The sequence below is a fragment of the Camelus bactrianus genome, chromosome 28 (genome assembly GCF_048773025.1).
Source record: "Camelus bactrianus isolate YW-2024 breed Bactrian camel chromosome 28, ASM4877302v1, whole genome shotgun sequence".
In the NCBI taxonomy this organism is placed as follows: Eukaryota; Metazoa; Chordata; class Mammalia; order Artiodactyla; family Camelidae; genus Camelus; species Camelus bactrianus.
This window is the reverse complement of record NC_133566.1, coordinates 19,041,035-19,068,553: the sequence shown is the minus strand read 5'-3', so window position 1 is coordinate 19,068,553 and position 27,519 is coordinate 19,041,035. Positions and strand designations below refer to the sequence as shown.

Sequence of the window (27,519 nt, the reverse complement as noted above, 5' to 3'; positions counted from 1 at the left end):
TTGCAGTACTACAGGTGGTTGTAGAGGAGATGCCCGCTTTCCAGGAAGAGGGAGTAGGCTGGTTGTATGTGGAAGACTGCGGTCGGCGGGAGTGTGGAGAAGGGGGAGACAGGGTTCCAGTGGGTGGTTCTCATGAGGTCTTCAAGTATAGGTGAGAAATGCGGCAGGAGAGAAAATACTGTCATAGAAATGCGGGAAGCACTAGTTACGAGGTAGTTACTCATTTTTAGGTGAAGACGATGAATAAGAAATGTAAAATTTAACCAGAGATTTAAAGTGGCTACGAGGTTAATGGAGAGAAAAGTTTTAAGGGAAGGCTCTCATTCGGGAGGGGTGATGGCCTCTGCAGGTGGTTGATAAAGATACCTTCAGATACTGGCATAGAAAGGTGGGCTTGGGAGATCCACTGCAGTAAGGTGGGAGAGTGGCTGAGCACATGGGTTCACTGGGAGGCAAGCGAGCTGCCTAGGGTAGAGCTGGGAGGGCAGCCACACAGCGTCCGATAGAAGATGGAGTGGTTTTCAGAACGGAAAGAGGGAACAGTAAGAAGTTGGGTGGTACCCAAGCACAGACGTCCAGTATGAGTGCTTAAAGAACAACTTCTCCAGGATGAGATCCTTTGTTAGAGGCAGGGAAAAACTGTAAAAAGAAAAAAAGACTTAACATTTTGCTGGTGAAAGAACTTTTAGGATGAATTTCAGAGAAACAGAAGTTCTTTAACGGCACCCCTATTGTGAGGGTGGGGGAATACCAGGTTGTTCTGTGAACAAGCAAGTAATCAGCTGGCTCTTCTGTTTGCTTTGGATCCTGATCCCTGACCAAACAAGAATGAAAGTATCTAGTACTAAGGCTGGTTACATGTTCATGGCTGGACAGGGTTTTCTACTGCTGGTGGTTTTGGTTCCATATGATACTCAGTTTGTTTTGAGGGAGAGCTAAAGTTAATTATGCTGTAAAAAGTAGAAGGAACTTGAAGTAGTTAAAGATTTATGGGGACATGCAGGTAGGATTTAGAGTTGTATTTTTCTTAGTGCTTAAGATATTTTTGCAGCACCACTGATTGATTGCTTTTAACTTCAGTTCACAGAAACCTATCCTGAATTCTCTAATATAAGCAGTTTTCTTTTCTCTTTCATACTGGTTACCGTAGAACGAGCAGTTGTTTTGGAAGGTAGGGAAGAGATAAAAGAGATCTAGACCCTAGTTTTCCATACTATCTTTTTCAGATGTCATAAACAGATTTTACCAGAGCTTTCTTCCTGTCTAAATACAAAGCCTGAAGTACTGAGAACAAAACCAGATGTTGTCTGCAAAGTAGGGCTGCCCTCTTCAAAGTCCTCTCAGATTGGAACTGGAGACTTGAAAACTCTGAGCGAACCAAAAGGAAACCATACCCAGCTGAAGGCCAACGCTGATCAGGAAGACAGCTTAGAATCTCTTCCTCAGTCATCGACTGGCCTTCCTAAGGAGGGCTTGCCTACAAAGGCTTCTGTGACAGAACTGGAAACTGCCAGCACTCCAGAGCTGCAGAAGCACCTGGAACATGCACCTTCCACGTCCGATGTCCCTTCAGATAAGCCAGAAGAGAAAGCAGGTGTTAACAGTAATAGCCCTAATAGTTGTGTGGAAAAAAAGGTAGAACCTTCAACTTTCGGGTGCCAGTCACAAAATTTAAAAGAGTCTTCAATAAAAGTAGATGCTGAAAGCTGTTGTACAAGAAGCAACAATAAAGTCCAGAATGGTGAGTGTTTCTGCATATCTTTATTGGTAGACGGTAAAGATGGTAGCAGGTACATACATGTCTCCTTACTTTGTGAGAAAAAAATATGAAAATGACTGTAGAAAAGTTTTACAATCAGAAAAGTTCAAAGGAGAAAGTAAAACCTCCAAATCTTCTTAGAAATGATTACTGTTAATATTTTGGTAGACCTGGTTCCATGTATATAGAAACAGACTATTAGACAAATGGGTTCATACCAACAGTTTTACCCCGTACATTAGTGTAGGTATCTATCAACATTTTACAAGTTGCAGGGGTTCCATTATTTGTATTTATTTACTGTAAGACTCAACTGGTTCCTAGAAGACGGGTAATTAGGTGGTTCCCAAAGTTTGGTTGTAAGAAAATAATTTTGAATAAATTCTAAAGTAATCTGATGATTGCTTTTATCATCAGCCTATCACTGTAGGATCTTTCTGTAATATCCAGGTTGGAGTGGAAGAAATGATTGAAATTTTCTGCTCACAAAGGTAGTTCAGATCTGACATTTTTTTAAAGAGCAAATTGCCTCACCACCTCTAGGAAAGGGATTTTTTGTTAAAGAATTTAAGGGCAGTGCTGAAATACCAGGCAGTGTCTCTGCCTAAAGGGAGATCCTGCTGCACCCACGATTTGCAACTAAGTACTCTCCTTACAGAGAAGATGGTACATTGTATCTCATACTATTTACATTGAGTTTGAGGATGGTAGTTATCAGATGCTTCCTTACTAGAATTAGTAGAACTAAATGGCTTCAGTGTGTCAAAAGGTTCAGACCTTTTCTAATTTAAAAATACATTTAATAATTGCCAGCTGTGTGGGAAAGTTAACTTTAAAAAAACAATAAGATGCTGTTCATTTGGATAAGTAAGAAATGAATAATCCACACTCTAGCTCTTACTGCAGGCTTCTGCAACTAGAGGGCAAGATGAGTGGATCTGACTGGGGGTCTTTCTGAGATAGAGCTGGAGGAACTGGAAAAGAACTTTACTTGCCAAGTAGTACTTCTAACCTAGCTTCTTCATTCTTGAAGCTTAAGTTGATATAATTGTTAATTTGCATGAAATTAATTGCATAAATTATACTGTTCCTTAGGAGTTATGTAACTCCCCAAAGAAAGTGAATATTCATAACCGTGCCCCTGTTCTATTTCTTTATTCTTTTTGAGTCATCAGCCTTCAAATTCAGCTAGTTTTTAAGGCAAATTATTTTAATATCATGTGAAAAAACACTAAAAGTTTTAGACCAGTAAGCACATTATCAGTGTATAAGTGAGTTACGGAGTCCACCTTTGTCTCACTTAATATGTGGTGCAACTGTGCCCCAACTAAAATGATTTTAAGAAAAATGAAAAACCTAATCACATCCTAGTGCATGGTGTCTACTGGGACTTTTGGCTGAGGAGTAAGTGTGTGTGATCAGAAGCCTACCAGGATATCTGCACTGTTTCCACTAGTATTGCTCATGGGTGGGGACAGGCTCTACTGGAAATGTCCTCTGCCTTGTGGCCTTGCTTGCTTAGGGGCTAGAAAATGAAAGCAAGGTGGAGTTGAACAGCCGCCCTTTTTCTGTTTGGTAGATGTGTGCTTCCTCAGAAATTGACACTGCTTTTTCCCCTTGGCTCTGCTCTGAATTGAGAGAATCACTGGTGGGGGAACTATTGTTCTCACTTAAGAGCTAGATTTATATAGTTCAATTTCCTTATTTCTGTGTATTTCCTCATTTAAGCCCAGGCAGAACAGATAAGATAATTTTTGGACTCAGCCTGGGAAAACCTGGTCCAACTCAAAGGATGATGTCTTTTCAGTATCTGAGTAATTAAAATTCCATCTCTGAGTTACTGATCTCTTTATATCCTCTCCTTTTTTGCTTTACTTTCTCTTTCACTAACTGAATATGAATGTTTAAGGGGTCAGGGCCTGGCAGCATCCGTTTAGCATTTTACAGTGTGCTCTAGTCCTGTTGTAAAAGAGAGGTAAGATTAGAAGGTCTCTAACATAATTATTAAAGATGCTTATTTTATTTAAAACCTTCTTTGATTTTAGATCTTTCTTCCAATTTCCTCCAAGACTGATTACCAGCCTCTCCCACCTGTCTCTCAACTGGTTCCCCAGAAGTTGTGTTTTTGTTTTTTGCTTGCCTAAGAATCTACTTTCCTCTTCTAAGCACCCTTAAACCCTGAGAAGAGGTCTTTTCTGTTGGTTTTATGTGAAATACAGTTGTCCCTCGATACCCGAGGAAGATTGGTTCCTGGACCCCCAACGGATACCCCAAATCTGCGAATGTGCAAGTTCGTACGGTCAGCCTTCCCTGTCCACAGGGTCTGCATCTGCAGTCAGCTGACCACAGATTGTGTTGTATTTTCAATCCGCGGTTGGCTGAACCCATGGATGCAGAGGGTCCACTTATGAAGGCTGTTGGCTTATAAATGGATTCCCTTCTGTGTTATTTGTGCTGACACGGTGGTTGCTCTTTCCTGTTACGTCTCTACTTTTTCTTTAGGAACCATGTTAACATTTCCTTTCAAGTTCTCCTGCCCATTAGAAGTTAAAACTTAAAACATGCATTTACTTAGAATCAAAATCCTGTCTTTAGCCAATACTCTTAATCTTGAATGGAACATATGTATGAAGGAAATTGAAGATATGTCAAGGGTCAAGCAGCATCTCTTGGAAGCCTTTAGAAGATAACTTTTTTTTTTTAACTGAAGTACAGTCACTTACAATGTGTCAATCTCTGGTGTACACAATGTCCCAGTCATGCATATGCATACATATATTCGTTTTCATATAGAAGCTATCTCTTTTTTTTTTTTAACATTTTTTTTATTGAGTTACAGTCATTTTACAATGTTGTGTCAAATTCCAGTGTAGAGCACAATTTTTCAGTTATACACGAACATACCTATATTCATTGTCACATTTTTTTTTCACTGTGAGCTACCACAAGATCTTGTATATATTTCCCTGTGCTATACAGTATAATCTTGTTTATCTATTCTACATTTTGAAATCCCAGTCTGTCCCTGAAGCTATCTCTTACAGACAAAGGGCTCTATACAGGAAAGCTGTTTGGTTTTTATTATATTTAGAATGGTTAGCTTTTGCAGAGTTCTTTAGAAAACATACCTTAAACAAGCCTTTTTTTGAGTGTGAAAAGAGACAGAAATGACTTCCATATGGTCCTGTGTTTATTGAGTTTGCAATGAGTTTGAATTAAGTATCTGATTTGGAAAAATCTTCCTGAAGTATTTCTCTTACTTAGGGTTATGAATAGAAGTATGCCCCAACTTGGAATTGTGAGTCTGGTTGTTGAATTTGGGGTTTTAAGTTACCAAATGGATTCACCAAATGAGAAGTATTTTATAAAGAGAGTACAACTTCCAGCTGTTCTGATAAATACCTTCTGTTAAGCCATTTTTAGAAATTGCAGTTGAACCAGTAACTGAGGAGTTCTCTCTTTGGGAAAACTGACCTTGTGAATAGAATTCAGTCAAATATTGATAATGACTTTTAAAAATTTGAGGTCCCCATTTCTTTCATCTTTTTTTCTAGCCCCATCCCGAAAGTCCGTTTTGACAGACCCAGCCAAACTCAAGAAGCTGCAGCAGAGTGGAGAGGCCTTTGTCCAGGATGACTCCTGTGTGAACATTGTCGCGCAGCTGCCCAAGTGCCGGGAGTGCCGCTTGGACAGTCTCCGAAAGGACAAGGAGCAGCAGAAAGACTCGCCCGTGTTTTGCCGTTTCTTCCACTTCAGGAGGTGAGGCACTGTGGGAGATGCTCAGGTAGCCTGAGCCCTGTAATGCGCTACCCGCCCCTTCTATCAGTGGTACATCTAAAGCTGCAGAGTAGAGGTCACACTTCTTAATCTGTGGGTTTAGGAATCTAGGTCTTACTACATATTTCCTTCCCATTCTCCTTTTTAGTTTGTTTGTTTGTTTGTTTGTTTTGGAAAGAAGCTTAAAAATATAAACTTCTGTTTCTAAAAGTAACAAACATAGAAAAATGCTGAAGTTTTTAAAAAACCCTAAAAACTACTGTTAATGTTTCAGTGCATCTTAGTGTTGATGTGGTTATAAAATGTGTCCAAGCATACCTCCTTGCTGTGTTGTACATACTGTTTTGAATCTTACTTTGCCCAAAACGTACTTTCCCAGGATGCAATAGGAACCACTTGATCATGTTAACTTTTCTGCAGATACTTTTGAATAACTATGCAAGACCCATGGTAACAGTGTGTGAGAATTCACTTAACCAATTCCCTTGTTGGTGTTAAGATTATATATTTTTTGCCACTAAATATAATGCAGAAATGATCATCTTGTCCACATCTCTGATTATGTACTTTGGAAGAATTAAAGTGACATTGCTGGGTCAGAAGTTATGTGTGTTTTAAGGCTTTGATACTTCAGTTCTGCCAAACTGCCCTGCAGGAAAGTTGCACCTGCATCCATGTCCGCTGGCAGGGTTTGGACATTTCTGTCTCTGTGTACCTTTGCCGGCAGGAAGAGGTATATCTTAAAAAAAAAAAAATCTTCATTTTGTAGGCCAAAACTTTCATTTTTACATTGCCTTTTTTTTTTCTTTAAGACATATTAATTTTCTTTAAATTCTTCCATCCTGAGTGAAGAAAAAGGCAGCCTTCTGGAGTTTTGTTTGTTTTGTTTTTAAAATATATATAAATGAGCAGTGTTGTTCTGGGTGTAGATGAGCTTTTAGATATGATACGTCTTCTCAGAAATCTAGGCAGTTTCAGGCTCAACTGGTTCTAATTATAAAAAGAAGTGTTGACTTTAATTTCTTCCTATTCTCCTCCTGCCCTTTTGTTTTATTAAGATTAAATATGGCTGATCAACTACATTAAATGCACAGATATTTTAGACTCTTAATTATATCCGTGCTGGTAACTTTCGGATTCCGGCTTATTTAACGAACTAGAGTTTTTTAGATGGTGGTTTGTCCCATTAATTCCTAAGTAAATTGCAAAAGCACTGGGACGAAGTATGTGGGCAGCATTTAGAGCTGTGTAACTCTTAGTCTACCTGTATATTAATACATACTCTGAATAAGTACTCAGTAAAGGTCAGCTCTAGTCTGCTTCCCTGGAGACTTCTTTGTTACACAGGTAAATGTGTTAAGATGCACATGCATTTGTGAGTGCTTGCATTTATTTTGAAGAGCACACAAAAGCGTTTTTGGGTATACGGTGAATTTGTACATACACACTGGTTACTCGTGCAGAAAGTGTTGGCAATAAATAAATGTAGGTACGTTTCCTTTTGTTTTGCTTTGTACAGACCTGTGTATTCCTATTATAAACTCGGTTTCGTGTCATTATGGCTCTTTGTGAGAAGTGTAACTGGACTGGATGAGAGATTAGTTTTGGTTTAAGTTTCAAAGGCATTTTAGGGAGGGGGTGATTAGTTTTTTCTTTCGAATATTATTGGAACTTTTAAAAAAACTACTATTTTGTGACTGAATAGAAATCACTGGTTTTATGACTTAGCTGTTTTCCCGTTTTTTACTTCTTTGAAGGGAATATGCCTTTGCTTAGTATTACATAGCAGAAGCCAGTCTGGTAGAAAGTAGAACCAACTCACTTCTTTGGTAAAAAGAATATCTCAATTTTAAAAGCAGAGCCTTTTTTTTCCTGATATTTAGAGTGAAGACTGAGGCTGGCATTAGTCTCATCAAGTTTGTTTCTCATTAGATTCTGTAGTTGAGATTGGAGGGGGCAGGATTTCAATGGTAAACTCGGTTGCCAGATCCTGTTTGCTGTTTCCTCCCCATTAGACTTGGCTTCCAAATTTGTTTGAGAATTATGACTCTCTAATTTTGGCTGTCAATCAAAAATGTGCATCCCTTCTTTGGACCCCTAGAAATACATTTGCATCTGTTAATGCGACTCCCAATATCCTTCCAGTTCCTTCTGCTCTCTTCTGGACAAATCCTTTTTCTCAGGCACAACTTTATGTGTGTCTCATAGACTCAAAGAGTTTCAGCAGCTGCCCAGTGATGCCAAAAACTGGGTGTTTTATGTCTACTTCCGTGTCTCCAGCTAGATTGACATACAGATTGACAGATAAACCCAAAACTAATACATAGCTTAGAAAAATATTTCAAATGTCAAAGATGTTGAAAGAGAGTACTGGGAAAATACTCTGCTTTTTGCTCCACCTTCTTAAAGACCGAGGCCCATATTAACGCTGCTTCTCATTCCAGGAGCTTGCACAGTAGTTTGTAGCTAGGATTCCAAGGAGTGCTGAATGCCTCAGGGATCCATGTGCTCATGGCTTCCTGGTGTCTGGGGTTGGTCTTCTCTTGCTGAGCATTATTCTTGAAGCAGTAGTTTTATTCAAATCTGGACAGATTATTTATCGCCTTCTGTCTGTTACCAGTTTACTTCTGTGGTGACTTGTGATTGTCTGTGTAATTAAGTCCCAAGTCAGACAGGTTCAGTAGCTTTCCCTTGGGGGCAGTATGAGCAGATCTTGGTTCATGTGCAGAGCACACCTCCTCCTACCACCACCCTCCCCCGCACCATGTCTTTTGGGGGAAAATTTGGAAATTAAAAAAAATCTTTCTACGGATGTTGCCTACAAGTAGCAATTGGCTGTAATTAGCCATGGAGATTATAGAAAACTGGGAAGGAAGTGTTGATCTAAATAACATTTAAATAGTAACAACAAGATGTAAATCAATGTTTTGTGTCTATAACATACTTTTTCCTCCCACTTCTTCTAGGTTACAGTTCAACAAACATGGCGTGTTGCGGGTAGAGGGCTTCCTGACACCAAACAAGTATGACAGTGAAGCAATTGGCTTGTGGTTGCCTTTAACCAGAAATGTCGTGGGGACTGATTTGGACACAGCAAAGTATATCCTGGCCAACATTGGAGACCACTTCTGTCAAATGGTGATTTCTGAAAAGGAAGCTATGTCAACTATTGAGCCACACAGTAAGAGCATCTCTTAGGGGGTAGGATTTTTGAGTCCAACTTGATTTTTGTTCTAAATGACACCTAAGTCCTAATTGTATGGATTTCATTTTCACCCAGAAGTTTGGATGGCTTTGGTAAAAAAGATTGCATTTTTCCTTTTATAACAGATTCTACCTGTTGATTTCATCAGAGTCAGTGGCCTATCTGTGGGGTTTATTTTGTGTCAATGAGTAAAAGAGTGGGACTCCGTTTTTGTTAAGGTAAAAGATGAGGTGGTGGTGGAATTTGCATAGCCTTACCATCAGTGTGGGCTCAGCAAAGGCGGGTGAAGCCTCAGGTGGTTTATTTTAAGAAAAAGTTTCTTAATCAAGAAAGCTCAAAGAAAATAAGAATGGACAGGCTGTAACCTAGACCTACTGGACCAGAGTCCGGGAAGGCTGAGTCCCAGGCAGGAGTATGGGAGCAAGCTCAGGTGAAAATGGTTCCGTTCGAGTCAAGGTTTCAAGGGAATACTTGAAGGTTCCAGCTGGGCATGTGCAGTGGCCTCTGCTCTCCGAGAGCACTCACATCAATCTGGCCACCAGGTAAACCACAGAGACCAGTATGGGTAACACATTAGAGCCAGAACTCCCTCATGACAGCCGAGATGCGCTGTCTGGGAGGACAGCACGCCTCCGTCTGTGTGTCTCCAAGTGAGATTCCAGCCAGAAGCACCCAGGGTCATCTGTCTTTTTAAGTCTCATACTTTCTTCTATCATTTTATCTTTCCCAAATGGTTGAAAGTTACAAGTAAAGCTTTTCCATTCTTCTGGTAGATATCTTTTCAGGTTTTGTATAACCAAGTATGTTTCAATACAAACATCCACACATCCTGGTCTTGGGAATTTTGGTTGTACTTTCCAGAAACTACTGAAGCTAGCTTAAGCACAAAAATAATATATTGGTTAAATATATATACTGTTATATCTCAGAGTCCAAGGAATGGGAACTGGGGCATTCCCAGGAGCAGGAATTCAGAGCTGGGGAATGTGAGCTCAGGGCAGCCACGGTCCTACTGACGCAACCAGCAGCTTTAGGCTCGTTCTGCTCTATTGGGGTGAGAGAGACTCTGATAAGTCAAGAGTTGCATTAAAGTTCGTTTTCCCTGTAACCTTCTATTTAGGACAAGTGATGCTGGTTTTCCATTTTCAGTAGGGATACAAAAGTTTTCTTATTACATACATTTAAGTAAAAGTAATAGACTTAAAGAAAAATCCTTGAGTAAGTGGTCTAGAGGTGGATGATTGGAGTATGGAAACGGGACTTTGGAATATATTAGTAGCTTCACTCCTGAATCAGCAGGGCTGTTTTAAACTACTGATATTTTTTCTTTGCTCAAGGTGAGTCGTCTGAACATTGTGAATTGTTGAAAAAACACAGATAGTTGTCTTTTAAGAGCATAATTAAGAAACTGTGTCCTTGAAGATGTAACTAACCTTTCCTCCTTGACTATTTGGTTATCCTGTTCCTCTTTGTTTCCTCTGTGACAAGCTGGTCAGGTGGAGAGAGGAACTCTCTCTGAGTGATACTGAAAGATGCCACCACAAGGGTTTCCTAGAGGGGGCAGGTCCCCTCCAGTCCTGAGATAAGGAAGCAGGTCTCAACCTTTATACATTTATTCTGTCTTTTCAGTGACAAATAATCATTACATAGGTGGTTCAGAGATCTAACACTGCTCCCTAATGAAACAGTTTAATCCAGTGAGCAAGGTGAAGTTCATAAAATCTCATCTGTAAAATGCCTGGAGCTCTATGCATGTGCACTGAGCTTTTACATGATAATGAAATGATGGTCAGCAGTTGGATTAATTTGAAGTAAACTGAAGTTAGTGATCTGTTTCATGGTTGGTCTGAAGGAAGAAGATTAACCACTGACTGGATTAGGAAAAGATGTTCTCTGTAGAACAAGAACAGGACAGTATTGATCCTGTCTTGTTGAAGAGAGACAGACAGACAAGAAACAGCCTTCTGGCCAGCAGACACTGGGCTTTTCTGTGATCCAGAAACATTTTTTCCCTTTGCTCTTACTCCTGGAAGCTTTCTGATGCCCTGTTTGGCACTCGTCCATGCTGGGGGGAGGGTACCATGTCCTTGCCCCTCCCTCCAGTTATCAAGGCATGACCACTGGAACAGAAAAATGCTCCTTTGTAGAATTCTAGATTGTGTCTCAGTCTGCAGGATATTTGGTTAGTGTGAGTCAGTCCTTTGTCGCTTCTTCACTCCTGGCTCTAACAAAATCGAATTTCTGACACTGGCCTGTGAAGGAACTGACTTTAGACTGTTGTGCCCCGTCTAAGTTAATGCGCTGCTCCTTCCAGGTTTTCTGAGTGCCCTGGGGTTTTGGATGGGTGGTCTGAGTGGATTCAGGGCATCTGTGAATAACCTGACCAATGTACTGAAGGTTGGGTGTGTGTATCTGTTAGGTTTTTTTCCCTTCTTTGGAGAGAATCTCAGAGGGTCTCATGACTGAGAAGGTGAAGAACCGCCACTCCCTGATCTGAACTCCAGCTTGTGTAACCACCACTGTTTTTTTTTTTTCATTGATTTACTCAGCAGTACTTTCTACCCACCAGCGGTGTGCTGAGCTCCTTGGAGGGTAGGATGAGGGGGTGGTGGGGGTGGGGCACAGCCCAAGCAGGGATTCTGCTTGAGCGGAGTTTAGTCTCCTGGAGGGAAGTAAAACTGCACCTGACTTTATACAGTGTAAACAGGCCTGAGTCTGAACTACAAAATCATGGGAGTGCTGAAGGAATCCAGGAGAGCTTTGTGGCGGGGAGGGCATTTGAGATGGACTCTGGAGGCTGAGCAGTTAGTGGGAACTCCAGTGAAAGGGGGAGATGACATCAGCTCCTCTCTCCTCCCCAGGACTAAGTGATGTATTGATTTTTGTAGGACAGGTTGCTTGGAAGCGAGCTGTCAAAGGTGTTCGAGAAATGTGTGATGTGTGTGACACCACCATCTTCAACCTGCACTGGGTGTGTCCTCGGTGTGGGTTTGGAGTGTGCGTGGATTGCTACCGGATGAAGAGGAAGAATTGCCAACAGGGTGAGAACCGACTTGATTCTTCTCCAAGCCCCTTACACTCTTAAATTAAGCCTGTCTTTGATTTATGGTTGATGGCTTTCCGAAGGTTTGGGGGCCAGAGTCCATGAAGAGCAGTCACTACAAACCAGTTATTTGCAGGTGCTGCCTACAAGACTTTCTCTTGGCTGAGATGTGTGAAGAGTCAGATACATGAACCAGAGAACCTCATGCCTACACAGATCATTCCTGGCAAAGGTATTTCATGTGGTGCAACGATTCTCTTTTCCCTGTGTTTTGGTTAACTCACAGGGCTGGTAGCTTGTTCTTACTTTGTGTAGTGTAATTACTTGCTTACTTTTAGTATGTACCATAAGTTGTCCAAAAATGTATTAAATAATGCTCCAAAGCTTTTGATTAAGGTCTTACAGTTTTGTGGAAGGAAAGAAAATGGTGCACTTTGGGGGAAGGCATACTTAGGATGGAAAGGAGGAGTGTGAGCGCCCTAAAAGAAAACGCTGCTTTAAAAAAAAAAGTTATCCTGTTGGAAATATCAGCTTCTGCTTTGTAATGTTGAGGTTGAAAGTACCTAACATCCTTGTTCAGATGTTTGCCTGTGCCCTTTTTTTAGCCCTCTATGATGTTGGAGACATTGTTCATTCTGTAAGAGCAAAATGGGGAATAAAGGCAAACTGTCCCTGTTCACACAGGCAATTCAAACTCTTTTCAAAGCCAGCCTCAAAGGAAGACATAAAACAGGTATTACTGTTTATGCTAGATTCACCAACCTCGTGATTGTTGTCTGTCTGTTTTCAAATAACCCAAAGATTTCTGTAGTATATTTGAAAGGAATATGGGGAGAGCTGTCAGTGGAAAGAGCTAATTCATATGTTTCATGTGATGCCTCATACACTCATTCTCAATTTTCACGGACCTCTTCTGTAGCCTCTTTTGGTAGGCTTTTAATTTTTTTTCCTTGAAAAAGCAAAAACCTCTTCTATCATAGTCTGCCTAATAAGCTGCTATCAAATTTGTATGGGTTTTTTAAAACTTCTCATGTTTTACAGAGTTAAAACTATTCAGATAAGCTTTAACATTTTTTAAATTACTAAATATATTTTACCTATACTGTATATAAAGAATTGAAGGAAATAGTACTGAAATGCACCTTTACGTAGCTATCACTCAGCATAAAAAATGTCCATTTCCTTGTTGCTCACGTGCCTCTTCCTGCTGGCATCTCCTTCACCTCCAGCATCATACCTTCCTCCCCCACTATCTCCCTTCCTCTCCCTCACCCCAGCAATCATTATCCCACACTGTACCCCACATTTTTAGTAACCAGAGATGATTTTACGTTTTTATAAAGCTGTGGTGTCAGAGGCAGCATACGTGGAAGAGTTGTGATCTTTGGAGTCTGAGCTGAAGTTGAATTCTTTTTGTGCCACTTTCTAGTTGCACAACTTTGGCTCAAGTGAACTGATACATGTGCTTCAACTTCCTTATCAGTCATAGGGGAACAGCACACAGTGCCGGTAATCAGGCATCTCAGAGTCACATCGCACGTGGAGCACGGCTGGGGCCGCAACTGGAATTTGACTATTCTTTTTCCCTCCTATATATGTGTAAACTCACTAGCTAAGTTGTCAAGGCAATTTTTTAAGTGACAGAAAAATAAGTGGAGTGTTCTGTCAATTTTTTTTTCCCAGTTTATGTTTGAGTTCTTTATAGAGCTGTTCATCACATTTTAAAGCCTACTACACTGTGCTAAAATCAAAGGAGCATTTTCTCTTTTTTTTTGCATCCCATTTCCTTCTGAATTCACAGCTGTATTTCCTACCCTGCCTCATTTGTTCATTCACTCACTCAGCCGCTGGGTGTGGAGTGCCTGTGTAGGATACTGGGGTGAGTTCACAGGCACAGTGGGCACAAAGTGGGCATTTTAAAGCAGTGTGGTGGGTGGAGTGATAGGGATACGAGTGAGCATGAGATGATGGTGCAAGGGTGGGGGTGGACATCGTGCTATATTTAAATTCTTAACATGTCTTACACTGTCACTAGTAACACTCAGAAACTAAAAACTTAAAAGCTCTCCTACCTCATGGCTCTGCTCTGTTGTCGCGAGATTCCTGCATCTGTGGTGATGTCCAGGGCCGCTGGGTGGTTTTGTTTTGAGTATTTATCTCTTACTGGTGAGCAGTTAGGAGAGAAGGTAAGAAAAGGAAAATGCATTTTTTCAGTTTGTGTAAAATTACTCTTTTGTACTTAACACAGACTTCGTTAGCTGGAGAAAAATCGACTCTTGGTTCTGTGCTCCAGCAGAACCCGTCGGTGTTGGAGCCACCGGCTGCGGGTGGGGAAGCTGCCTCCAAGCCGGTCGGCAGCGTGAGGCCTGCCTGTCCAGCCAGCACATCTCCTCTGAACTGGCTGGCAGACCTGACCAGCGGGAACGTCAACAAGGAAAACAAGGGTGAGTGTTTCCTACGGGCTCCTGAGAACTGTCGTCTGTTCCCAAAGGGACTTGGCAGCCTCAGTTCTTGTGAGAGCAGAGTGGTTATAAGTCGCATGGAATGGAAAGTGGTTCCCCGTAGTCACCCTGAGACCTGACACAAACGCAGGTGTTTGCAGCCGGCAGCGCCGGAGAGAACTTTTGCTGATGCTAGAGCTCTGGGTGAGGTCGGGATTGTGTTTGGCAAGAAAGGAGTGGGCTGAGACTTGTCTGTTCCAGTGGCGACTTTTGCCTTTCTCTCCTTACCCTGTATATATTTCCTGTTTTGTCTAAACTGGAATGTCTGGCTTCAGCTTTATTTTTCTCATCGGTGCTGTTGCCTCGGTCAAGACGCTTGATGATAGTATAAAGAACATGGGTTTGGAATCAGGTAGTTGGATTAGAATTTAGATGATTCTGCTTTCTGGCTATGTTACAAGAAAGAAAAATTGCAGATCAGTTTCTTTCATGCAAAGATTCTAAACAACACTTAAACGTGAATAAAATTTAACATTATAAATGAAGGAATTATACAGGGTGACCAAGTAGGGCTTCAGAAACGCAGGTGTAGTTTTAACATTAAAAAAGTGGGAAAGAGTCTCGTGACACAAAAAGTAAAATTCAATACCTATTGATAATTATTTTCTAAAAATTTTAAATTAGAAACAGAAGGGAACATCCTTAATCTAATGAATTTCTGCAATAAAACTAGCAGCAAACGTCCTAAATAATGACTGAATTTTTTAATGAGTTGAATCATTTTTAACAGTTTCCCTCTGTGTTTGGGCGCAACAAGGATTCCTGTTCTCACTATTTTATTAAACACTGTGCTGGAGTCCTGGCTATTGCAGTCAGGCAAACAAACAAAAAGGTGTTAGGATTGGAAAGAAAGAGATAAAACTGCTGATGTTCGTAAACAATCTGACTATACCTGTGAAAAATCGGAGAGAATCTATATTTATACACAAATCTATCAAGGTTGATAATTACAATGTTAATTTATAAAAATCAGCTGTATCATGTATACCAGGGACAAACAAATAAAAAATACCATTTACCATAGTATCACCTTGGATATTGGATATTTATTTTTTTAATAGCAGTTGGAAATCTTTGTCTAAATCAGTAATATATTGGTATTAATTCTCTTAAGGTTTTTGGTTCCAGTAAATTAAAACCAAGTTCCAAAGAAATTCTGTTAATAGAAGACTAGTAAGGGATTTGCCTTTCTGAATGCTTTTCCATCTGGGTGTTTTTTATTTTGTCTTTAGAAAAACAACCAACAATGCCAATTTTAAAGAATGAAATCAAATGCCTTCCCCCGCTCCCCCCCTTGAGCAAATCCAGCACAGTCCTCCACACCTTTAACAGCACAATTTTGACGCCTGTAAGCAACAACAATTCTGGTTTCCTCCGAAATCTTCTGAATTCCTCTACAGGAAAGGTATGCATTTTCTTTGTTGTATGTGTTACTCTACCTTGTGAAGGTGAACAGAGTCAGAACAGGAAGGGGCTAGAGAAACTGAAACGCAGTAGAAAGAAGGATCTGAATCCCGTGCTCTCCTTCGTGGGCACAGACACTGTATCGCTGGCGGGTGGGCTTCACGGGGCTGTGATTCTGGGCTGGGTCGCTTCCTCCTGTTAACACTTCCTCCTACACCCACTTCTGAGAGATGTGGTGTCTGGTAGGGAAGAGGACTTACCTCTTTGAGGGCCCTGGCTTGGACTCTTTCCTGGATTGTAATGTATATTCAGCCTACCGTTATGAGAATGGGTTTTTGTTTTGATGGTTGGGAGTGACGTATTTAAGACTTGTATTCTTTTTCAAATTCAGACAGAAAATGGACTCAAGAATACACCAAAAATCCTTGATGACATCTTTGCCTCTCTGGTGCAAAATAAGACTTGCTCTGATTTATCTAAGAGGCCTCAAGGGCTGACCATCAAGCCCAGCATTCTGGGCTTTGACACTCCTCACTACTGGCTGTGTGACAATCGGCTGCTGTGCCTGCAGGATCCCAACAACAAGAGCAACTGGAATGTGTTTAGGGAGTGCTGGAAACAGGGGCAGGTAGGAGGGGCCTCGCTCCCCAGCCCAGCCCGCGTCAGACCCCCTCCTCGGAGCCTCAGCCAGACTTCTGACAACCCATCCCGCATACCGCCCCCCGCCCCAATAAGTAGTGTATACTTTATACTTTATCTCATTTTTTTGTACTTTATTGTTTAGGGTGAATATAGTTAGAGAAGAGTGTGGCTGTGAGTCTTGTTTTTTACAGCAGACATTCCTGAGCTATATTTTCCAATAAGGTTTTGATTGCTTCCAAGCAGTCATCCTTGGATTCTTGATGAGCGCGTTGTGGGCTCAGTGAGTCTTGTGTGGTAAACCTCAGTAGGAGAAGTGGGGGTATAACTAGGGCCGATGAGTTTTGGGGATTAGACAAAATAGGAGAAAAATCAGGTGTCCCTCTTCCATGAGTTAGAATGTTGTGCCGAAGGCAATTCTGGGTGGTCCTGCGCCATGGAGTACCGTAGGACCAGACAGAGTCCTCACTAAAGGAACACTTTGCTCTTGGCCAAGGCCAGGACGTGGGGAATTGCCAAATACAAAAATGTATGTATTTAACCAAAGAAAACATTTTTTTCAGTCCTGTGTTCTAACAAGATTTGCTCATGATGACAACAGACTGAATGCAGTCCATTAGCATTTTTATTTGGATTACATAATGTTTTCTAAGGATTGAACTAGTTGCCAATATTTTAGCTAGGCTGTTTTGCCTACAGGTCAGGATTTCTGGCTTGTCGTGGATAACCGAAAGACTTGGCAACCGCAGGGCCGTATTCCTGCCTGGTAACAACAGACTAGGGTCCAGTGGCAATGTCCTCTTTGGACAGAGCACTTCCCCTGACTTTGTCTCCTTCACATCCCTTGCTTGGCCCCTGAGCCTTGGCGTTGGAATTCCGTGAGTGATGGGAACTGAGGCAGAAGGTGTGATCCTTGATCTTAGAAACTCACTAATGTCGTTTGAGAGCAGGGGGTGTGTAGCCGATGAGTGGTGAAGACAAGAAATGTTGTGGGAGCTCCGAGGCCTGAGCTGTCTGTCACTTTGGGATCTGAGACTGAGGATCAGGCACAGAGGAACAAAGCAGCAACTGTCTGAGGAGGGGCTGCTGCGGGTGTGGGGACCAAGCTGGGGGAGTTCAATCTAAAGTCTTCATTCTCTTCTCTTAGCCAGTGATGGTGTCAGGAGTGCATCATAAATTGAACACGGAACTCTGGAAACCCGAATCCTTCAGGAAAGAGTTTGGAAATCAGGAAGTTGACCTAGTAAATTGCAGAACCAATGAAATCATCACCGGAGCCACAGTAGGCGACTTCTGGGATGGATTTGAAGATGTTCCAAGTATGTGTTAAAGGCCTTCTAAGGGAGTTGAGGATGTGAAAGGAGGGGACACAGGAGTTGCAGGAGTCAGGCCCTTCAGGGACAACAACAGCATTTCCTGTGACTCTGGAGTCTATAATAGTGTCTTATCCTCCTCCCTTTTCTTTTTACAAAGTTTGTGCTTTTGAACTGAGGCAAATTCACTTTGTAGTCCCTTGGAGAGGTGAGGTTTTGGCCACCTCTTCTTCAGGTGGCTCCATGTCTGTCCTGTGACAGAAATGCTGTACTTCCACTTGTGCCCCTGGGAGGGGAGCCCAGAGCCAAGGCTTGTGACTCAGGCTGGTGGTTTTACATAACCTTTTGATTTTTTTTAAATTGTAATTATTGTTTAACAAGATACGTAGACCTGAAGGAGCTGGGGAGTGTGTATCCCTTTAACACAAGTTACCTTGCTCACCGCCTGCCTCACCTGGGCCGGGGGATTGTGGTAGGAAGGAGGCGTGTGTGTCTGGTGCTGAGGTTTGGCCCTTTCTGTGGACTGGCCAGGCAGCAAGCTGTTTCCAAGAAGCCCCTCAGCACAGGCACCTGTCACCATGCTGCCATCATTCTTTAGACTTTCGGTAACTCGAGTTTGCTCGGTTATCATTTTCATTCTTATAAGACATGCTTTCACCTCGTAATCACCTGCTTCCTTATTTCCTGTCACCCACTTACATGTTGTGGCCCAAACCATCAAACTTTATACAAAGTTATATAGCCAACTCTTAAATAGGGAGTGATGGGGTTTCCACACATGGATGTAAGATGGGGGTCAACATCTGTCAGACGGAGGAGGAGGAAGCAGGGAGGGGAGGAAAGGGCGTCAGCTCAGTGCAGACTCAATGAAGCCTCAGCCAGTCTGGGAGGGAGTTTGGGGCAAGCCTTGCCCCGCATTGTCTCAGATGGGGCTGCGGTGGGGAAAGCCAGGGCCTTTATCCCCTACCTCCCAGGTCTCTAGGTGCTAGTGCCCCGGGAAGGGCAGGACCCCGAAGCTGTGTCTGGGCAGCAGGTCCTTGAAGGGGGCTCGGGGCGCAGCTACCACCGTGCCTTCCAGTTAGGTCTGGGTTGCAGTCCTGACTCTTGCTGTGTACTTGACATGGACGTGAGCTTGTAATTTAATTTTTCTGGGCTCATACTCTCTCCTGCCTGCAGACGGTGAGGGCAGCCCAGAGTCCCCCACAGCTCACCTTTCCACAGTGATGGTTCTGCTGCCCAGATCCTCAGTGCACCGCCCACACTGAAATGCCGCTGGCACCCTGTGTTTCCCTGTGCATGGTCCCCTGGAGCGCACACCTGTTTAAACTAGGTTTTGCGATAGATACAAATGTTAGTCCTCTAGAATATAGGGTTTGAAGTCAAACCTGGGTCCCCGTTTTAATTCTGTGACAGAAATGCTGTGCTTCCACTTGTGCCCGCGGGAGGGGAGCCCAAAGCCAATGCTGCTTAATAGCTGGATGGCCTCACGCATCTGTCCATTTCCTTGCCCGAAATAGGAATATTAAATAGTGCTAGATCTCACTGGGATGTTGGATTTAGTTGTAAGGACTAACTGGCTAGAACACTTTAGCAGAGACTGGAACACGGTTAAGATGTGAAATAATAGTTGTCACTGCCGTTAATCCTAACTACCAGTGTATCTTTTTCAGTTGGAGTTCTTTGGTTCTTGGTTCCTTGGCATTATCTGCAACGGGTAATTGTCTTTTTTGCAGGAAAATAGTTCTGACTAAACCCTGCACACATCAGGCAGAAGGTGGGGAAGTGGCGGGGGGGGGGGCATGGGGACTGGGAGGCCCTCTCCCCAGTCTCTGGACAAAACATCAGGTAGCTTCAGTCTCTCTGAGCAAAATAAGTCATTTATATTTCATGCTGGCCCCAGAAAACTGGATTTTCTAAACATCTGTGGCCTTTGATTATTAAAGTGCATTGCTGTGTGTTAGTTAGGGAGCTGCTCACTTCTTCTAGGACACTGTATAAGAGGAGACTGGGTCTGTCAGAACACCATCTGTAGACAAAAGGGAGTAGTGGCCGAAATCTCAAAGAATAAGTGGCAGTTTAATAAGCATCTGGAAAAGACAGGGCTCCAATACAGACTCATTGGCCATCTTTATTTTGCTATCCCTTGCTGCTTCCTGGGTGCGAATGGATTTCTTGGCGCTGTAGAAATAAAATGCTTGGCACTTAGCAGGAGGTGAATATTAGAGAAAAATAATACATGTGTACTAAATATATCAGGTTATGAAGATTTTACAGAGATAAATAAATTTAATTTGCATCGTAGTGCTAATTTGCCATTGACTTTGGTCTGTTTCTTAGTTGTGAAAAGCAACAACCCAGTAATTCCGGTTACCTTTCAGACCGCTTGAAAAATGAAAAAGAGCCTATGGTGTTGAAACTGAAGGACTGGCCACCAGGAGAAGACTTTAGAGACATGATGCCCTCCAGGTACGGGTATGGGGAGGGCAGAGGTGGCTCTGCCCTGGACTTGAGGGAGAAATTCTTTGTGAGGTGGTGAGATGAAGAGGTTACGGACTTTCAGATCTGGCTGACTAATGAAAACACCGCGTGCTTCCATGGTAGCGCTCTGCCAGTGGAGGGCCGACAGACGGCGCGCGCTGGCCTGGAGGCAGCGGTGAGATCAGACGTGTTAGGACCGAGGATGATGCAGTCATGTCATTCCTTTAGACAGCAAGGCAGTGCAATTGCTCGATCCATTTTCCTGATTTGAGCTTGAACCTTGGAAAGAATCCTCATAACTGATGAATAATATATCCCTGAGTGCCACTTCTTACAGGAATTTATTGTTCAGATCTTTTGTCTGAAGTATTCTAGATCATTTGGATACAAATGTGTGCTCTAGGAGAGAAAGAAGATGTCTTTGTTCATAACTACTGTAATTCTAACCCTAATACTGTTAATGATAGCTGACTGCATCTACACATACATGCACAGATGTTTTTGTTCCTTTTGGTGTGGAAGGAACGAAACAAACACCACAGTGTATGAGAAACACACTTATTTTGCAAATTCATGGTTCTCTTGTCCTAGGTTTGATGATCTGATGGCCAATATTCCACTGCCTGAGTACACAAGGAGGGATGGCAAACTGAACTTGGCCTCGAGGCTGCCAAACTACTTTGTCAGGCCAGATCTGGGTCCCAAGATGTATAATGCTTATGGTAAGGAAGAAACGGCTAACTTGGAAAAATTGTCACAGAAATAAAACAAGTTAAAATGTTTGAAACATTGATTTTTGTGGGGGGGAGTTGGAAAATGTCTGTAGTCCTAACCCTCAGCCACAGCAGTCGTCTTCATTTTTGCATATTTCCTCTCATTCATTGGCTCGTGTTCCTTTCCTAGTTGTAGGGCACATGCCATTTAAAATTTTTCTTTTCTACACTTAATATGACACTGTAAAATCTTTACATATTGCTTACTGGTTTTTAGTATGATCGTTTTAATGGTTGCTTGGTGCATCATTGAATGGATGTAATTTTATTCATTATTTTTAATGTTGCTGGACATTTAGGTCAGTCTGCTAGCATTCCAGCTGCTTTAGCATCTGTTACACTTAAGTGCTCTGCTCTCTGTTGGTGGGTAGTAGTTAGTTGCTTAAGTTAAAGTTAGCATTGAAAGTGCTGAATTGTAGTCCTTTGATTTACTCCTTCCTCCCATAATTATCCCAACTCCTGTCTCTCAGACTGGAAGGGGAAGAACAGAATCTTCTGCAATCTTTGCCATGTTCTCCAGACACTGTTGGGGCAGAAGTGGTTATCTGAGAGGTTTTCAGAATAAACAGTCTGCTTGGTGTAAACAACTTGACAGATTTCCCCCCCAGACGCTAGTAGATGGCAGTGTTACTCTATGATACTTGTGACATAGTGGTTCCATTCAGAGGAAGCAGTTAGGGGCTGAAAATAATGAAAATGTGTTCGTCTTCAAACACCTTACACCTTATTATAAACATTACAGAGCGGTCATTTTTCGAAAGTTGAGTGACTGAGCTGTGACTCCTCAGTCAAATAGAGTAGAGTGAAAAGGTTCTTTGGAAATATCAGGGGGTTAACCTCTGTCCAGCTCCAGCAGCACCAACTGGTTTTACAGATGGGAACCAGGACTGGAGGGGATTAGAAGGGACCTTGACCTGATCAGGGTCTCCAGGGAGCATCTAGTGGCAGGTCTGGGACTAGGACTCGGGTCCCCTGGTTTCCAGGCTGGAGCCAACCTCCAGCCCCTGCACACTGTCACCCAGCAGCCCCTACTGTGTCAGCTTATGTTCTTTTCATAAAAGTCTGTGGTGTGTTTTGTTTACAGGATTTTCTATTTTCTGGGAATCCTTTCCCTGGGACCATTGTTTTTGGGTCCATCTGTGTTCAGGCTGCCTCAGTGTAGAGGCTGGTTTTATCAGTGTGCAGTCACCCGTAGCTGGGGTTGGATGGACTTTGGGCTGACGGCTGGGTAGGTGTCGTTTCCTTTGTTTTGCACAACTCTTTTGTACTCAGTTTGGCACTGGCCAAACCAGCAAGCAGCTTCTGCCGAGGCTCTGCGACCTGTTCACCTCCCTGCCTCCCCTCAGCTCTCTCTCCTTCCTTCTGCCCCAGTGGTAACCAACATCCTGAAGTTTGTGTTTATCGTTTCCTTCCATTTGTAATTCTACTGTATATATTTATATTCCTGCAGAATATTTTTGCAGTGTTTCCCCCGGATTTGAGCTTTATATAAACAGAATCAGACTTTTGGAGCTTCACCTGGTCCGTCATCAGTAATTGTTCATTTCATTCATTTGCCTTCTATCACGTTACTTGCTTTTTTCTTCTCAAATTTTACTTTTTTACTTTTTATTATAAAAATACTTTCCAAATGCACTGAAAACTTAAGAGTCTAGTACAGTGACTTCCTATATACTCATTACCTAGTTACAACAGCCATCCAGTTTTTCTGTAATTGTTTCATTATTTCCTCTCTTTATATTTTTCCTTCAGCATTTTAAAGAAAATCTCATATATCCTGTGATTTCACCCAACATTTAAGGCTTCACCTACTCCTAGGGCTGATTATTTCAGCAAATGGGAAAGAAAGGAAAGCACAGCAGGGCTCGAGGGCCGGGGCCCCAGGTTGAAATTGTGAGGCGCCCCCTCCTGTGTGTAGCTGCTCTGACAGCCACAGGCCCCCGCAAGCCAGAAAGCCGTCCCTTGGCCTCCGGACAGGACAGGGCTGCTTCAGGGCCTGGCGGGTTAGGAGACAGCCTCCGCTTGCCCGCCCCATGCCTGGCTCCCCTGCGCGGCCCGGTCTGGAAGCCGCATCCTCATGTCAGGGTGGGCGTGGTGAGCCTTGGTTGAACGCGGAGCCAGTGGAGCCTTCTGCTGGGGTAGGAGGTGAGCGCTCGGACCATGAGCGCCGGTGTGGGCCTCGTGCTCTGGCTCACCTCTTCTCTTTCACATTTGAGGGGACCACAGAGCGCACTGGACAGGGTTCCTTCTTATACTGACTACATGGTCATTTGCGGTCCTGGCTTTATGTGTACGCAGCGGGGGCGGGGGCGGGGGTTTCTGTTAGACTCTCCATCTTACGTGGACCCTGGGCCGACGTCTTGCCCCAGAGCCCTCCTAGGCTGTGACAACTGAAGCTCGAGCTCACCTGGTTGAGCAAACACCTTTGGCAAATCCCAGCCCCAGTGGTCCACTCTGCCATTCCCGAGTCCTGCTTTCTAGTTTCGGCTTCTAAATATTTCTTTTCTTGCCAGCATATTGACTTATTAAAAATTTCTTTTCAATAATTTCATCCAGGATTTTTAGTTGTTCTCAGCAGGAGGGACCTACTTCGCCTATCACCAGAAACAGAAGTCTAGTAGTAGGAGTTGGGTTTTTATTTTTAATTATTTAATAAGAGATTATCTGAAATCAAAGTTGAAAGAATAAAATAATTTAATATTAAATATTGTTCTATTACTTTTACATGCTTAGAAAGGCAACTTCTAAATTTTGTGATCAAGTATCCCTGGGAGTGGGGAAGACTGTGTCAGCTTTGGTGTCTCAGTAAATATAAGGCATTTTCTGTTTGCAGGATTAATTACTCCAGAAGATCGGAAATACGGAACAACAAATCTTCACTTAGATGTATCTGATGCAGCTAATGTCATGGTCTATGTGGGAATTCCCAAAGGACAGGGTGACCAAGAAGAAGGTAGGGTGCTGAGCACAAAGTGGGGCTTACTCTCTGAGCTGGAGCTTGTGGTCTGATACTTGCTTTTCCTCTTGTTCTAGAAGTCCTTAAAACCATCCAAGATGGAGATTCTGATGAGCTCACAATAAAGCGATTTATTGAAGGAAAAGAGAAGCCAGGAGCCCTCTGGCACATATACGCTGCTAAGGACACAGAGAAGATACGAGAATTTCTTAAAAAGGTGTGCTCCTTACCCCCTGGCGTGTGGCAAGAGGCATGCAGAATAGCAGTATTAGAGGAGACTGTGTGCTGAGGACCCGCTGGGTTAGCGGGGGGTAATCCCAGCTCCGGAGGCCGAATCTGGGCGTGTCAGATTGGCCAGGCCGCAGCTGCCTGCCAGGGGGCGGCCGTCTCTAGGTGATCAGGCTCACACCTCTGAGAATAGGGGGGCTTGTCTTTCCTACGTCTGTGTTTTATGTTTTAGAGCATTTGGAGATTTCTGTGCTCTACCTTCAAGGTAGTTCCTCTGATCTTCACGCAGTATCTGTTTTTATTGCTATGAAACTCTGTGCACTTCAGAAGTGCGTGTCAGTCCTTCGCCCTTGATGGCTGTGTTCTGAGTGAGTCCCTGTTGGTTTGTCCTCCCTCACTTAGTGGGAGGTCAGGAAGATGTCTCGCCCTACTGTGGCCTTGAGCTTGTGAAGGGCCATGGGAAAGGGATGCTGGGTTGGAAGGTTCCAGGTTTCCAGTAGTTAGCAGGTTGTTTGGCAGGGGTTCTGCTTGGAGGTTGTAGGCAGCAGGAAAGATGGGTGTATTCAGTTTTCAGCCTGTTTCCTACTGGGGCTGCTGACGGCCGCCCAGATATCGGTGGCTGGTCTCTGTGGTTGTTCACGAGGAATAAATGTGAACACACCTCGCCTGCTGCCTGGTACCAACTGGGTCCATAACCAGCATTGGTTTGAATCAAGATGTTTCTGACTAAGGATAATTTGACTCTTCCGGAAAACCTGCTGGTCACCATATTGTTCCTTTGATAGTGTCACCCTGAGTCTGCTGACGGATACCGGGTCTAGAATAAACAAGATTAATCTACAGTCATCTTTGGGATTATTAAGTGGACACAGGTTTTTCAGAACTGCAGTACGCCAAGCCTGTTTCTAAGGAGCTTAACTACTTACATTCAGAAGTCAAGGCCAAAATATTGTCCAAACACAGGATTTACAAAAAAATATGCAGACTGCCAGTCGTGGTTTATAGGAAATGACAGAAGAGAAGCCACGTTTTCTTTCAGCCATCTCTCGATTCATTCAGTTAACGTCTTGGGGCACTCGTTGTCCCTTTCTGTCAGCAGGGGCGCAGGTTGAAGAAGGCCTGACGTTACCGACTGCCACACTGTTCAGGGGGCAGAATGCCCCCCTTGGGTCTCAGCATGTTGCTCGGTTTCATAATATTTTGAATGTATTCTAGGTCTCAGAAGAGCAAGGTCAAGAAAACCCCGCAGACCACGATCCCATTCATGATCAGAGCTGGTATCTAGACCGATCCCTGAGAAAGCGTCTTCATCAAGAGTATGGAGTTCAAGGCTGGGCTATCGTGCAGTTTCTTGGAGACGTGGTATTTATCCCAGCAGGAGCGCCACATCAGGCAGGAACCATTACTTTATTCTTTATTCTCTTTACACTGCAGACTTCTGCACGTGTTCCTAACGTGGCTTGTCGTTCTCCAGGTTCATAACTTGTACAGCTGTATCAAAGTGGCTGAAGATTTTGTTTCCCCAGAGCATGTTAAACACTGCTTCTGGCTCACTCAGGAATTCCGCTATCTGTCACAGACTCATACAAATCATGAAGATAAATTACAGGTAAGAATAGCGCTGATTCCCGGCCTTCTCTGACTCCGGCTTCATGGCCCGTTACCGACCTTATACGAATAATCAGCAAACTTGGCCACATCACACTCAGTACGGTGACTTGATGAACTGGCTTTGTGTCTAGTTCTGTCTACTTAGGCAAAGAAGGAATGAACCCAAAGGAAATCTCATTTCAGTTTGATACTGTTTAGACTCTGTAAGGGGCTGTGCCCCAAAAGAAAGGCTTTAGTATTGAAAATGAATAGGCCTGACTTTTGATTCTGGCTCAGCTGTCAGACAGGGGTCTTGAACAAAGACCTTTCATGCTGGAGTGTTCTCAGCCTTGGGTAGAGCAGAACAGAATCTCTGTGATCCAAAGTGGGCCTGAAAGGGTGGGTTTTTTAGGGGCTTTCAGTAGTGAGTTATATAACATATAATTCCATGTTTGAAAAACTAGGGAAATAGATAACCTCTGAAAAATAGAACTGTATCCTGGGACTCGCTTCTCCTGCTCTCCCGTGGAGGCAGGGCCATGTGAGATCAGAGCCTGAGGAAGGGAGGAAACGAGCTTTAAGTTCCTCAAAGGAGGCATGGGTTTTAAATGTGTATGTGCTACTAGCCTAAAGGAGCCTGGAGGCCTTTAAAATATTATTAACATTTCATACTGAATTTGGAGTTTTAAAATCCGAGATCATGGTCATAAAATTGGTAGGGGAAAAGTTTATTCTTAGTGACCGACTTTAGATTTAGTGGTAAACTGACCATGTTTTCTCTCATTCTTCTAGGTGAAGAACGTTATCTACCACGCAGTGAAAGATGCGGTTGCTATGCTGAAAGCCAGTGAATCCGGTTTTGGCAAACCCTGAGGGCCCCGGAGACGCCTTAACCCTGCACATTGGAAGCGAATTACTGGCAGCTGTTCAAACTCTCCAGGCAGGATTCCTGTGGACTTTGAGATTCATGTTACCTCATCTTCTTTTTTAAACTGTACCCACCTGGTAAGGGTACTCTGTCTAATGTATATTTCTAGTGTTTACAGACACTAAATGTGTATATGTAGTAACTATTTACAGAACATGCATCCTTAAACTGTGACTTCTCCCCGAGGGCAGAGCTTCTACCCAGCTGTAAAAACAAAACCTCTCATCAGCTCTGGAGCAACATCTGCAGTTATTCCCCAGCTGTTTGGTTGGACAGCTTAGTCAAATGGGTTAATAACTATTAGGGATCACCGCGCAGTTATCTGGATGGCGTTTTGTTTTGCATCCGAGCACCCTCTCCCCCGCCCCGTAGGGCCCAGAGAGCAGTGGAGGAAGCGGCAGCCAGCGGTGCGGCCCTCGCCGGGCCGCATTAGGGCCGGCGTTACAGAGCAGAACTCAACTACTGTACAATTCTTGGGGTTAACCATCTTTAGTTAAATGGAGTTTTAATTTAAATGAAGCTTTGCTAATTTTACGTGTTCCGCATTTTGCATTAAAGTATTCATATAATGTTTGGACTCAGTTTTTTGGCATTATCCTCCAGTTATGGATTCAGTGTACCTTCCGTCAGATGTTACAGGCGTAAGAGTTTGCCCCAGGAACTCGTCTTAAAAAGCACAGAAATTTGATGCTCTAGTGATTTCTGAGCGATTATTATAATGCTAACGTGGAAACAAGTTTCTCCCCAGCCGGGTGGAAACCCTTGTCACACTTTTATAAAGAAATACCACTGATTAACTACTTTTACAAGTGGGAATTAACCAAAAAACCAAATAGTGACCGGCTAAATGGTTCTTAAAAGGTGGGAGATTGAAATACTTTATCTTCTGGCCCTTCATAATTTAAGCATTTATAAAGGAAAATGA

The 27,519-nt window shown here is 43.0% G+C and overlaps 1 protein-coding gene across 2 annotated transcripts in view; it reads left to right on the top strand.

The window, feature by feature from the left end:
- The window catches only part of KDM3A (lysine demethylase 3A), a 47,738-nt gene extending 20,573 nt beyond the window's left edge, over positions 1–27,165 (top strand). The window contains exons 10-26 of one of the 2 annotated variants that reach the window (XM_074354611.1): positions 1,227–1,741; positions 5,314–5,518; positions 8,503–8,674; positions 11,635–11,782; positions 11,921–12,016; positions 12,390–12,517; positions 14,033–14,228; positions 15,518–15,690; positions 16,081–16,317; positions 17,476–17,647; positions 20,020–20,107; positions 20,711–20,841; positions 23,726–23,845; positions 23,926–24,065; positions 25,292–25,468; positions 25,551–25,685; positions 26,459–27,165. In XM_074354611.1, the coding sequence (XP_074210712.1) occupies positions 1,227–1,741; positions 5,314–5,518; positions 8,503–8,674; positions 11,635–11,782; positions 11,921–12,016; positions 12,390–12,517; positions 14,033–14,228; positions 15,518–15,690; positions 16,081–16,317; positions 17,476–17,647; positions 20,020–20,107; positions 20,711–20,841; positions 23,726–23,845; positions 23,926–24,065; positions 25,292–25,468; positions 25,551–25,685; positions 26,459–26,539 (2,914 nt within the window). In that variant the 3' untranslated portion in view covers positions 26,540–27,165. Of the gene's footprint in view, positions 1–1,226; positions 1,742–5,313; positions 5,519–8,502; positions 8,718–11,629; positions 11,783–11,920; positions 12,017–12,389; positions 12,518–14,032; positions 14,229–15,517; positions 15,691–16,080; positions 16,318–17,475; positions 17,648–20,019; positions 20,108–20,710; positions 20,842–23,725; positions 23,846–23,925; positions 24,066–25,291; positions 25,469–25,550; positions 25,686–26,458 lie in introns of both variants that reach the window. The other variant, XM_074354610.1, reaches the window with a different exon arrangement.
- Positions 27,166–27,519: the final 354 nt, after the last annotated feature.